At 32.3% G+C, this 13,734-nt stretch overlaps 1 protein-coding gene across 1 annotated transcript in view; it reads left to right on the plus strand.

Moving 5' to 3' along the window:
• The window catches only part of MFSD14B (major facilitator superfamily domain containing 14B), a 72,147-nt gene that overhangs the window by 18,133 nt on the left and 40,280 nt on the right, over positions 1-13,734 (plus strand). Inside the window, exons 2-3 of the mRNA XM_031937641.1 lie at positions 10,403-10,498; positions 12,621-12,683. Coding sequence (XP_031793501.1) covers positions 10,403-10,498; positions 12,621-12,683 — 159 coding nt within the window. The remainder of the gene's footprint in view (positions 1-10,402; positions 10,499-12,620; positions 12,684-13,734) is intronic.

Here is a 13,734-nt window from a genome sequence, read left to right on the forward strand (position 1 = left end):
GCTTTGAGTTTATAGTGTAAAGGATTTTCGACTGAAAAAGACTTGTGGCCTAGATTCTGGTAAATATAAGCCAGTATTGAGCAAATCCTCTATACTGAACACTGCTGCAATTATAGAAATCTATAGTAATAATCTCTAAATGCTTAAAATGTTTTGAAGAGGAACAAAAATTAGTTTAATGAAACAATAACAAATGATACAAATAAGAAAGTACTCTATCTCTGATTTATATGAGATTGAGTAGCATGTATAAGAAGGACAAGGAGAGGTATGTCGATCAAAACCAGAGTAGTCTTGGAATAAGTGGAATTTGAGTTGTTTGGCCTGGTAAAATTTGGTCACATTGAGGACATTCCAGTTAAGTTTTAGGTGGCCACCCAGTTCTCCTCTGTACCGCTCTTACTTTTAGTACTTTGAAACTCATTCACATTGTTGCTAACTATGCCATTTGTCTTTTTAAACCTTTCAGCCCTAACAGTGGAATGAAAAGATTTTGTACCCTCTTAGAAGAACTCTTAGGTAGGTATATTGGACTAGAGGTGGAGATAGAGGGCTTCTCTTTTGTGAAGGGAAGAGGAGTGGCAGCAAAAGAGCATTATTACTCTTAGAAATTTCTTCAAGCCCGATTCCTGGAAAATCATTTGCCTTAACTCTAACCCTTCCCCTGATATTATTTCTTTCCTCCCAAGATCCTCAAGATATCCATGTCCAGAGCACATATGCCACAAACCTAGTATAGATGTTCTGTTTCAGATTTCCCTCTTCTTGTAAATAGGCAGCATAGCTTAATTGTCCAGAGTTTCTTGTCTAGCCATCTATTAGTTCTGAGAGTACCTGGTTCTGAGGCTGAAAGCTGCCAGGTAGATTGTATCATTAGAGATGTGGTTCTCTAAGGTTTTTTCTTCAAACCTCCTTTAACAGAAAAAAAAGTTTTGTGAACCTCCAGAGTAATTTAATGTACTACTCTTAACCATTCTTTTAGATATATTCATTAACTGCTTACAGTAACTATAATGATAAATTTTGTTCTAAAAGCTCTAAATTAAAATTTACATTATAATATGACCAAAATATAATGGTTTTTTTTCTGGCAATTAAATATGAAATTATAAAACCAATATGACAAGACTTCATGTTTATATGGAATTATAAAACCAATATGACAAGACCTCATGTTCACTTATACATTACAATACATTAATTTTCTTTGTGTATTTTTTGTTTAGTATAAATAACATTTTTATGATTTGGAAGATGCTTACCAATATAATAATTAATATTTATGTATATACTTACATATGTTAAGTATGTAGCTATATCTATATCCATATACTTAATTTCAATGTTTTTTATTTGAGCAAAAATTTGCAATATTTGGCTAAGTACCAAACATAATATTAAGTCTGTTTCTGTGTCATGGTTATTTTTGTATCTTGATTTAAAACCAGAATAAAGTGAACAAGCTTGCTATTACAAATATGTAATAGAAAGTGGTAGAATTTTTATAAGCTCTGTTCTGAGAGAGAAATTCATTTGTCTTTTTAATCACCTAACCAAGTCAATGAAAATGGATCATTAATTAAAATATAAAATATTTACTTCTCTGCTGTCTAATGACAATCTTTGTAAATCTTTGTAAGTAAAAAAAATTTTTTTTAGATATTATTTTCTTGTTTTCTGTCAATGGCACATTGGTTACATTGGTTACACTCATAAAAATGCTATTGAATGACTGTCCAGTATTGCCAACCAATTCATTTTAAACTCTGCCTAGAAAAAAGAATAGTAACATTAAGTGGAGGAAAAGTTTAAATCAGAAAACAAAATTAATACTGCAAGGAGAGACAACATAAAATTTGTTTCTTTAGAACATTTGTGATGGTCCATGATGGTTTTGAGATGGCTTGTGACATGTTATACTCATATAACATTTTGAATTCCAAATTCCTCTCCCCCTCCCTTCCCCCCACTAAGTCGGTAAGCAATCTGATCTAGATTGTCCGTGTACAAATCATATTAAATATATTACCATATTAGTCATATTATGAGGGAAAAATCAGAACAAAAGAGAAAAACCATAAGAAAGGGGGAAAAAAGTGAAAATAATATACTTCAAGCTGTTCTTTCAATAGCATTTTCCATCATGAATCTTTTGGAATTATCTTAGATCACACGATAAAATATTTCTTAAATATATAAGATGTTGGGGAAAACTTTCCTTTTCTGAGGATCAGAGAAAGTGTAAGATCTTTGCTTTGGGTGGTGAATTAGATAACTGACAACAGGAAGAATACAGAGCTGTTAAGCTCTTTATTTTCTCTTTTCTCTGCAAAGGAGAATGACCTTTTCACACTATAAATGACAGAACAGGAATGACTAACAGAGAGCTGTTAGCCAAGATGAGTAAGAAGATCTTAAGAGAGTATTGTAATTGTTCTTGATGACCTGGGCTCATGTGAACTATATCCTCAGGTCTTAAAGAACTGGTGGATTTCATTGCTGAGTCAGTCATCGTTATTTCAGAACTCATGAAAAATGGGAAAGATACTATACCACTGGAGAAGCAGATGCTGTCCTGATTTAAAAACAAAACAAAACAAAACAAAACAGAACAGAACCAAATCTGCTAACTAATCTAGGCCAGTGAGTTTAAGTTTAATTCCAGGAAGAAATTATTGAAAGGATTATTAAATAGATAGTTGTTGAATATCTGGAAGGGGAGAGCATTTATTACAAAGAGCCAGCATGACTTCATCAAGAATGAGTTTTCACAGACTAACACCAATTCCTTTTTTGTTGTTATTGGGCAGAATTACTTAAGTAGTAGGTAAGGGAAATTCTGCAGATAGTCTTTAGATTTTATCAGAGTTTTTGATCAAATATATTATATATATTTATATTATATATATATATATCAAATATATATTATACTTAAGGGTATTTCTTGCTGAAAACCCAAGGAAATTTGCTTTCAAAAGACATATTTCCTTCACTCCTTTTGATAAGTAAAACATTAGATTATGAGTTTGAACAATTCAAATTTTTATTTTCCTCTTTACGTTTCCTTTGTTCTTTTCATTTTTAGGAATGTCCAACTTAGATTTTCTGAGAAAGGAAGCTTACAAGTCAGTAATTTTGTTCACAAATTGATAGGATATGATTATGCTCAGTTCTTAAAAATGTAATCTCTGAGTGCAAGCTGAATTCCTTTTCATTAGTGAATATCATATTTGAGTTTTCCTCTTCTACCTTGTTCATAGTAAGCCATCCTAAGCAGCTTTGACTGTAATTCTCTGGCATGTAACCTGCGTCTCTCTGACCATTTAAAATATTTTTTGTCTCATGAGTTCTGCATCTTAGCAACCACATTTCTGGGTAAATTAAACCTGGGGGAGTAGCTCTTCTTTTGGTGACCAGTGGATTTTGTCTGTCTGCTGTAGGTACTAAAGTTTTGTGCAATTTTTCTTTGTGCTTTTAAAAGAAATATTCAGATTTTTTTTTTTTTTTTTTTGTTTCATCATATTTTTATTGGGGACAAATGAGATTTAGTATTTTTGTCTGAACTCACTTAGTTTTGAATTTACAGACTTGTGATTTTCAGATTCTCCTCTTCTTCCTTCTCTTCCTTTTTTTCCTCTCTTCTTCCTTCTCCCTTCCCCGTTTTCTCCTCTTTTTTTCTGGTTATTTTTTATTTTAAGATTTTCCAAATTTTTGTTCAGAGCCATGAATTAAAAAAAAATTTTCAATTGCATTCCAGTTTCACTCCTTTCTTTATCAACTTATTTATTATGTTTCCATGCTGTTCTTCTTGGAGTTTTATGACTCTTCCATCCTTGTTTTTGAGAATTTGGCTATAGTTAATACAGATTTATAATTTTTCCAGACATTTTCTTACCCCATAGTTTTTTGTATTAATAATTCTCATTCTGGTTTTATGTACACTTTATTTTCTTTCAGCTTGTATTCTGTAGCTCATTTTGGGTATATTTTCTCATTTGAAGGTGATGAAAGACTAGATTTAGATACAATTACTTCTTTAACTGTTTTGATGCCGGAGTTGTATTTTTTTTTTTTTTTCTGCACTGTGTGGTGATAAGTGATAAGAGTTTGAATGAGCTTCAGAAGACTTCAATGCAGAAGCTCAAAGCCTTGATTAAAGTTTGAAATATTTAATGAAAACTCCTGGGAGTACTTGTTTTGTACACTATATGCAATTATGAACTTCTAGTCATAGAGAACATTTGTTCTTTTCTCTTTAGTTAGGTTATTAATGATCTTTACATTTACTTGATTTTTCTCTTTCTCTCTCTCCTCTCTTTTCTTAAAGAGCCATCCCATATAAAAAGGAATATATATTATTAAAGCCTTTTTTTGGGCAAAACATGCGTGGGTAATTTTTTAACACTGACCCTTGCAAAACCACCTGTTCCAAATTTTCCCCTCCTTCCCCCCACCTTCTCCCCTAGATGATAGGTAGTCCAATACATGTTAAATATGTTAAAATATATGATAAATCCAATATATGTACACATAGTTATATAGTTATATTGCTGTACAAGAAAAGAAGGGAAAAAAAACTGAGAAAGAAAACAATGCAAGAAAACAACAACAGAAAGAGTGAAAATGCTATGTTTTGGGGCATGCTCAGTTCCCACAGTCCTTTCTCTGGATGTAGATGGTTCTCTTTATCACTGAACAATTGGAACTGGTTTGAATCATCTCATTGTTGAAGAGAGCCATGTCCATCAGAATTGATCATCGTATAACACCCCTCCCCAAAATTATTTATTTATTTATTTTTTAATGGAAGCTTTTTATTTACAAAACATATGTATGGGTAATTTTTCAACATTGATCCTTGCAAAGTCTTCTGTTCCAAATTATCCCCTCCTTCCCCCTCCCCTCTCCCCTAGATGGCAGATAGTCCAGTACATGTTAAATATGTTAAAATATATGTTTAATCCAATATATGTGTACGTATTTATACAATTATCTTGCTGCACAAGAAAAATAGGATCAAGAAGGAAAAAAAAAAACTGAGAAAGAAAACAAAATATAAGCAAACAACAACAGAAAAAGTGAGAAAGTTGTGGTTCACACTCAAATCCCATGTTACTCTTTCTGGGTGTAGATGGCTTTCTTCATCACTGAACATTTGGAATTGATTTGAATTATCTCATTGTTTTTTTTTTTTTTTAATTTAAAAAATTTTTATTTTTATTTTTTAAATGGCCTTTTATTTACAGGTTATATGCATGGGTAACTTTACAGCATTAACAATTGCCAAACCTCTTGTTCCAATTTTTCACCTCTTAATCCTCCTCCCCAAATGGCAGGATGACCAGTAGATTTTCACTTTCAGATAAAGTCACAAACTTTATTGGATAACAAAGAATTATAAGCTTTTGTGACTCTAGAGAAGAAGTAAAAGGACAGTATTTTAAAGAATTTTAGTATAACTCCACCCCCTTCACAATAGTTTGTATTTGGATATCTGGTGAGATTATTGAGAGTTCCGTTTTTTAGAGAAAGCACTTCCCTTAGTTAGAATTAGGGCTTTGTCAGTTTCTGAGAGGTTATTTTCTAGAGAAAAAAAAAGTTTCTAAAATATTAAAAAGAAATTGATACAGTTCCTTTCTGATGCTGATTGTAATGCACACTTATATTGTGTATCACATGTTATATATCTTTATTTGGGAAAGTATAGTAGAGAAGGAAGAGAGGAAAGAGATAAAGGAGAGAGTATCCAGAGGAAGGTCCGTTTCTAGGAGGGTGAGAAATCTGAAAACATGTCATGAGAACTATGTCATATAAGAGGCAGTTGAAGGAACTGGGAATTTTTAATTTGAGAGAACAAAGGACATGGGTGCATATACCTGCCTTCAAATAAAGGAGAGGTTGTTATGTAGAAGGAATAGATTTGTTTTATTGAATCATTTAAAATAGATTTTAAGGAATTAGATAAGTGAGAGATGTTTGTTTCTAAAAATTGAGTATCAGTTAATAGAAGAACTAGATAAAATAAGAATTTAAGCGGTTCTGTCTTGTTTAAAATTAGGAGATAGTTAAGTTTGGGTAAAATAGACTTTGCTTGAAGTACTCCTTTGCAATTAATTCATAAATATTAACTTCTCCCCAAGAGGAGCTAAGGCTCATTTTATGCCAAGGAAAAGTATGTAACTCTCATGTTACTTAGCAAATGAGGAACCGAGGGAGGGATCTGAGTTCTAGAATAGTATGAGAAGGCTCTCTCAGCTTCTGGGATGTGTTTATGTGTGTGTGTGTGTGTGTGTGTGTGTGTGTGTGTGTCTGTCTGTCTGTCTGTCTGTCTTGTACTTTACAAGGACACACACTTCTTGTAAAAGCATAAATAAAATAGACTTTTAATTTTAACTTCACCCTTTTCTGAGCCCAAAAGGTTTATTTATTTTTTATTTTATTTTATTTTTATTAAAGTTTTTTAATTTTCAAAAGATATGCATGGATAATTTTTCAACATTAACCCTTGCAAAATCTTGTGTTCCAATTTCCCTCCTTTCCTCCCATCCTCTCCTCTAGATAGCAAGTAATCCAGTGTATGTTAAACATGGTAAAAATATATGTTAAATCCAATTTTTGCATACATATTAATACACTTATCTTGCTACACAAGAAAAATCAAATCAAAAAGGAAAAAATGAGAAAGAAAATAAAATGCAAACAGATAACAAAAAAGGTGAAAATGCTTATGTTGTCATCCACACTCAGTTCCTACAGTCCTCTCTCTGGGTATAGAAACTCTGTTCATCACACGATCATTGGAGTTGGCCTGGATCATCTTATTGTTGAAAAAAGCCATATCCATCAGAAATGATCATTATATAAATTTGTTGTTGCTATGTATCTCTTGGTTCTGCTCAATTCACTTAGCATCAGTTCATTTAAATCTGTCCAGGCCTCTCTGAAATAATCCTGCTGATCATTTCTTATAGAACAATAATAAAAGATTTATTTCTTAAAAGTTAAATACTTGCTCCTTCAGAAGTTTATGTTCTACCAAAAGATTCCTTCTTAGATATGGATTTCTTATTTTCTGTTATAAAATTTTCTTGGTATTTGACTCACCTGATTTCTAAAATTAGGGGTAGAAAATTGAAGAGTGCAAATTCAATTCTATCAGTGAATTGAGAATTCACTGTTGCCAGCAAGCCAGCCTTTATTGAAGGAATAAAACACTCTGAAAGAAACATAAGAGGATGCTGAGAGTAGCAGTGCTCCTTCTTCCTCCTCAGTCTTAATTATCAGCTAGAAAAGCTGCTCTTGTTTGACTGTTTGGTGACAAACAGATATGGTTTTATTAATGCAGATATTATTAAAAGAGATGTATGACCATCCAAACCAAGATAATGTATTGCCTTTTCATCTAAGAACCACAGGGACTTTGCATCTCTTCTCTATTAGAGTTTAAATCTCCAGGATGTGTTGTCTTTCCCAAAAATGTAAGTTCTTTAAAAGGAGAAGCGGTCTTACTTTTCTATTTCTATCACCAGCACTTAGCTCAATGCTTTTGTTCATAATAAATGCTTAATAGATACTTGTTTCATTCATTTATTAATTCGTGGTGGTATAAATGTTGTTTGTCTTCATTTTTGAAGAGAATCAGTGATATCATGAAGTGATGTCTTAACTTGGATTTAAGTGAGATAGAAATGCACAAAGTTGTCAACCTCATTTTCCCAGAGTAATTGAAATCCAGTGGCAAGACAAAAATCAAGACTACTGGTGATGATCTGAGATGCAGTGAATGACTTTAGTGTCTTTGATATCTGATTAAATTTTAAAGTGGCTGCTTCAGCTTCCTTCAAGGCCTATGGAACAAATTGTGCTCATCCATTCATTCCAACTTTTTTGGGTAGATATTCCCCTAAGTCTACCTTGCTTCTTTTAGCCTGATGCAATTAATCTCTTTATCTTTCTTGATTTGTTATTTTTAAAAGTTTTAACTGATCATTATAATTCCTACTTTTTTTCTTTGAATCATTTAATGCAGGCTATTTTTATTTTAACTTTGTGTGTGTGTGTGTGTGTGTGTGTCCTTTTAAAAGATATATTTTTAGTATAAGGCAGATATCTGGCCTTTTCTCATCTTTTATGCCACTTTTGTTCTATTTTTGGATTGTTTGATCCATTTACATTTGAAATTATGATTACTAGGTGTATTATTTCTTCATTTTGTAGTTAGTGAATACCCAATTCTTCCTTAGTTTTTTAACTTAATAGTTATGCTAGTTTTTTTGGTAGGCTTCGCTCCATTTCCCCTCTTCTCCTTCATTCTGTTTACCTGTGCTGCCTAGAGTTTTATCTTTTTATTTATAGACAATTTTTCTTCCTCTTTTGATAATTTTACTTTCCTTATCCAGTTAAGGAGGGTTCAGAAATCTTCCCTTTAACCATCTATTTTACTTAAAAAAAATTCTATTGATATTTTTGCTTTTCTATAATATATTAACAAGTGAAGCTTTCTAACTCCTACAAGAAAACTATCCCTAATAATAAAGAATTTTAAAATAGGAAGAAAACAAAAAGTTCAATAAAACTTAACATCTAAAAAGTCTACTATTATGTGTTCCCTTTCCATAATCCCTTTCTTATTCAGGGAAGTTGATTGAGTAATTGTTATCTTTTCTTGGGCATCAGATCACTTAGCTACTGTAATTTTGTAGCACTCAGATTTTGATTGTTAAGGAGAGTGGAGTTGTATTTGTTGTCAATGGTTTGGTTCTGAGAGATGTGGCAAATTAAAGTGTTGCAATTTACACTGATGTAAAATCATGATGATACAAGAAGTATTTTAAAAACTGTTCTTGGCATATGTATTTTGAAATTTGGAACATCATTTCATTGAATACATGTATGGAGGGCAGCTGAGTGGTCAAATAAATAGAACATTGGGCTAGAGTTACAAAGACTCAAGTTCAAATACAGCCACGGATATATACTAGCTGTGTGATCTTGGGCAAATCGATTAACCTCTCTTTCTCTCAGGTCCTTCATCTGGGTGGAACCTCCCAAAATTATTGTGAGAATAAAATGAGATAAGGTCTCTTAGCACAGAGCCTTGCACATAGCAGGCTCTATGTAAATATTAGCTGCTATTATTATTATTATTATTATTATTATTATTATTATGTGATAGAAATGTTTTGGGTGTACATAGCCTTAGATGCTATGAGAAAAAGTAAACTACATAAAAGTAGAAACTGAAATTGTTTCAATCTTCTAAACTCATGGTAAAATCAGATAACTATATTACATAGTTTATTGCTTAGTTGAAAGATTGAATTTGGAGGCATTGAGGCAATATTGAGCCCCAACAGATTCTAATTGTTAACCTGTGTGATTTGGGCAAGTCATATAACATATCCTGGGCCAGTTTCCTTGTCTGTAAAATTGTGGGATTATATTGGATTATGTCCCTCCCAACTCTCCATATATGATCCTGTGGTCTATCTAGAACAAGTGGATTAGGGAGGGATTATCAAGCAAAGGGAAAAGTTTGAGTACTTTAGAAGTAGGGGTTACAGGAGGGTAAAAGAGATTTAAAAATAGACTATGATTTATGTAATAATAATTGATCTATATTTGTTATGGGATTATTTCTTACTAAGTCTTATTAAATACCAAGGTGTTAAATTCTTGCATAGAAAACTTAAACCAAGTATTCTATCAAGGTTAAAATGCTGTATGAGGTGTATATAATTTGTCAAGAAAAATGTTAATATAGTTATTTGATTTTACCGTGAGTTTAGAAGATTAAAAAAAAATTTAGTTTCTACTTTTATTTAGTTTGCATTTTAATGTAGCATTTAAGGCTATCTATATCCAAACAAAATAGTAGTAGTGAGAAGAGACTTTTTAATAAGTGTGTTGTTTGCATTTTAAAACTGATATATTTTGTAATTAGGTTAAGATATGTCTAGTCAAAATGATTAGAAAGAATTTTTACTTTTGATCAGTAAGTCTTATACTTATTTCCTTTTATGTTTTTAATCTTGTAAAAATGCTTTATTTTTGTAAATATTTTGATACTATGCAATGTATTCCCAAAGTAGAACTTTAAAACAAAAATAAGGGAATGATATATTATTTTAAACATTTCCACAATTTTCTTTGCTGTTGTTTTTTATGTGTCAGCTTGGTGTCTAGTATAATTACATATATGATTGATACTCTAGATATATATAGAGAAATGCCCAAGCTATTTTATCCTGTGTTTTAAATATCTCTGTCTCTCTCTCTATAGATATAGACATAAATCTATATCTATATCTATATATATAAAGAGTGTCAAAATCTGTCTTGTTTTGGAAAGTCATGTATTATTTGACTATTTTTTTTTCATATTTTGCTTCTTCTTTTTTAGCAACAAGGTATTGGCCATCCTAGTGTATACCATGCAGTTGTCGTTATCTTCCTTGAGTTCTTTGCTTGGGGTCTGCTTACAACTCCTATGCTCATAGTAAGTAACCTGTGTATGTGTGTTTAATGGATATATTTATTGTATATGTATATGTGTTTATGTGAAAGAGAGTGACAGACTGATGGATTACTAGTAGTTTTCTTGGGAATAGTTATTGCCATGATTTTAAATCTCAGTATTTTTATATGAGCATTTTTTTATTCATTTGCATCAGTTCTATTGATTGTTATTTGGACATTATAATGAATGATGAGTTATACTTGGAAAAGTCCAAGTTGGCAGTATTCTAGGGGAGTTTAGTTTGTGTGGGTGTTTGTAATCTTTCTGTTTTGAGGAAAATAGCTCAGCAGGAAGACAGTATGACCTGACTGAACAACGACAATTAAAGTTATGTTTTGTAATTATATTTTTAAAATCTCGAAATATTAAATTTCTGAACAAAGTGTAGAGTTGGAATTATTGTAAATAGCCTTTTGCTCGCCATAGAAACATGTAACTATAAGTATAATGTATAGAAGAAACTCATACAAAAACATGCATTTATTAAGGAGAATATCATTAAAGAAGATTTAGTTTAAACAGCGATCATTAGGATTAATCAATTGGATTAAAAAATTTAGAATTTTGAAGTAACATAGATTTATCTTGTAGGTGGTATAGTATTACTTTTTCATGATTGTTTTTGTTCATAGAAATTTTTGATAGAAATTACTGAGAATTAATGTTACTAATTAATGCTGCTCATTCTGTGATGAATCATGTCAGTAAACATGCGTTTATTTGCCAATAGGAATCAAAAAGCATTGCTGAATGTTATAGAATCTTGGGCAAAAATCTGAAGACTTTCAGGGCATAGGCGTTTTTCTTTTTATTGCTAGTTGACATTAGAGGTATCAGAATAGGGCTAAAAATGGCTAAGAAGTAAATATCTTGTTGAGAAGATGGTGTCTAGGAATGAGACTTGTTTAAATTTAAAATAGAAGAATAGCAGGTGCCTGACCAGGGTTGGAATATATGTAACAAGGACTAGCAAGTGTGTATTTGCCTAGATTCTTAAAAATTTAATCAGAAGAGCTTTAAATTAAAAATAAAAATTACAGAGGTAGGTCAGAGGGATTGGAAAGAACAGAAAACTGATGATGAACCATTGTATTTTAATAAAATTGACTCATATGAGGACATCTACCGATTGTGGCAGTGCTGGGAAAGGAGGGGAAGTGTGCTAGAGGGTACTTGAATGAGTGTTGTTGGAATCAGGAAGAAACAGTATAACTGAAAATGACTTATCAGGAGTTTGGGGTGGTCAGCAATTTCGTATGTTGCTAAGATTTCAGGAAGGAAGAAAACCAAGAAAGAAACAACCCATCAGATTTTGTCAAATAAAAGTTTTGTAATAACCTTGAAAAGAGCCGAATAGACTTCAGCAATGAGTAAAGGGAAAATAGAGGAAAAACTAAAAAATATAGTTTGCTTAGCTGGAATAAGGAGAGAAAGAATTTTTAAGAAGTGGTTCCTGGGCATGCTTATGGGTAGAAGAGAAAGAAAGACATAGATATAGGCTGAAAAGTAGAGGGGTCCTGAAGAAGACTGGGCAGGAGAGTATTAAAGGCAGTTTTTGCTTAGCAAGGAGATGAGCCACCTGTTCACTAGAGACTGAAGCAAAAATGGGGAGTATTATGGGGTTTTTGAAAGATAGAATTGAGGAAGAGAAAGAATTCATGATAAATGAGTTCTGTTGAGCAAAATATGAGGTGACCTTTGCTTGAGGGACAGAGGAAGATAGCTGATGCTGAGAGCAAAAAGTTTGATAGGGGAAAGTTAAATGATGACCTTGTTGCAATGATATTGTATTGGACTTGATTATCTAGGTTGTTTGACTTCTGGCACCATTAGTACTTCCACACTTGTATATTCCCATTGAATATCCATCCGTTTTTGGATCTAGTTGTTGACAAAGTTAAAATAGTACCCATTCTGACATAGGTCATTGACTTTTACTATATTTAGCTAAATGCTGATGAGTTTTGATGGATACAAGAAAGATAATGACAAAAAAAAAAATGTGGCAAAATTACTCTGCATTTCTTTGAAAAGAATTCTTTTAAGTTTGCATTTCAACCTGTGATGTAGTTATTTGACTTTCTCTCTCTTTTTTTGGCAGGTCTTACATGAAACATTTCCTCAACATACTTTCCTCATGAATGGTCTCATTCAGGGTGTGAAGGTAAAAAAGACTTGTTTGTGTGGGTTGAATAAGGACTGAAACTAGAATTATAAATAAGACCTCTAGGGGATTTAGGTAACACTTGGAGAGACAACTAATGTTTCATCTGGAGATCTAGACTTGGGCTCTGACGAGTTATATTGGAAAAACAAAGTAACTTCGTTTATCATTAAGTTTAGTAATCTTAAAACAACAGCTTGAACATGCTGTAGCTTTACTAAATTTCCCCAAATATTTGCTTGGTAATACAGGAATTTTTAGTTCTTTTATTCCACGATTTGGGAAGCTGGAAAAGTGTTATTATCTATTACTTATTCATGGAATCTCAAAAAGGAGGGAATAAGCAACTAACCACATTGAACAGAAGAACCTTTTAGTAAAGCTGAATTAAAATCATAGTGTCCAGAGTCCTTAACCACCCAGAATTTAGTCTTCTTATCCACTGTACTCCTACCTTTTCCTAAAACACCACCACTGTTAATTAATAGGCGTCTTCAGCAATGTTTTGTAGTTGCACTTTACAGATTTCCCACAAGGGAGGGTCTTATGGGATTTGCCATTTGCTTCTCTGGCAAACTCTGATTTGTGTACACTTTTGTGGTATACCTCACAGCTCTCATCTACCATAGAAATGAACCATGTGCAAAAATGTTTTCCCTCAAGGGATTTTTTTTTTTTTTTAATAGGAGAGACTACTATACAGCTGGAGAGAATAAACATTTATTGGGGTTAAAATTATTGTATGTGAGATTGTTGGATAACAGTGTAAGGTAGAATGAGATAAGGCAGTTGTTGATTGGCATTGTGATTGGGGTTCTCAGAGAAGCATCAGGAGGGGAAAGGAATTAGTGTGGACTAGTAGAATGATATAGCAGAAGTGGGGCATGGTTTGGATTGTTGTAATGGAAAAGGAGGGAAAGAAGCTGGCATAGAGGTAGATATGAGCCTAGTTTGTAAAGGATACAATAAACTGACTTAACTGGAGGAATGGTGGAGTTTTTTTTTTTTTTTGCCTGAGGCAATTGGGGTTAAGTGACTTGCCCAGGGTCAC

Source organism: Sarcophilus harrisii, chromosome 1 (genome assembly GCF_902635505.1).
Source record: "Sarcophilus harrisii chromosome 1, mSarHar1.11, whole genome shotgun sequence".
Classification (NCBI taxonomy): Eukaryota; Metazoa; Chordata; class Mammalia; order Dasyuromorphia; family Dasyuridae; genus Sarcophilus; species Sarcophilus harrisii.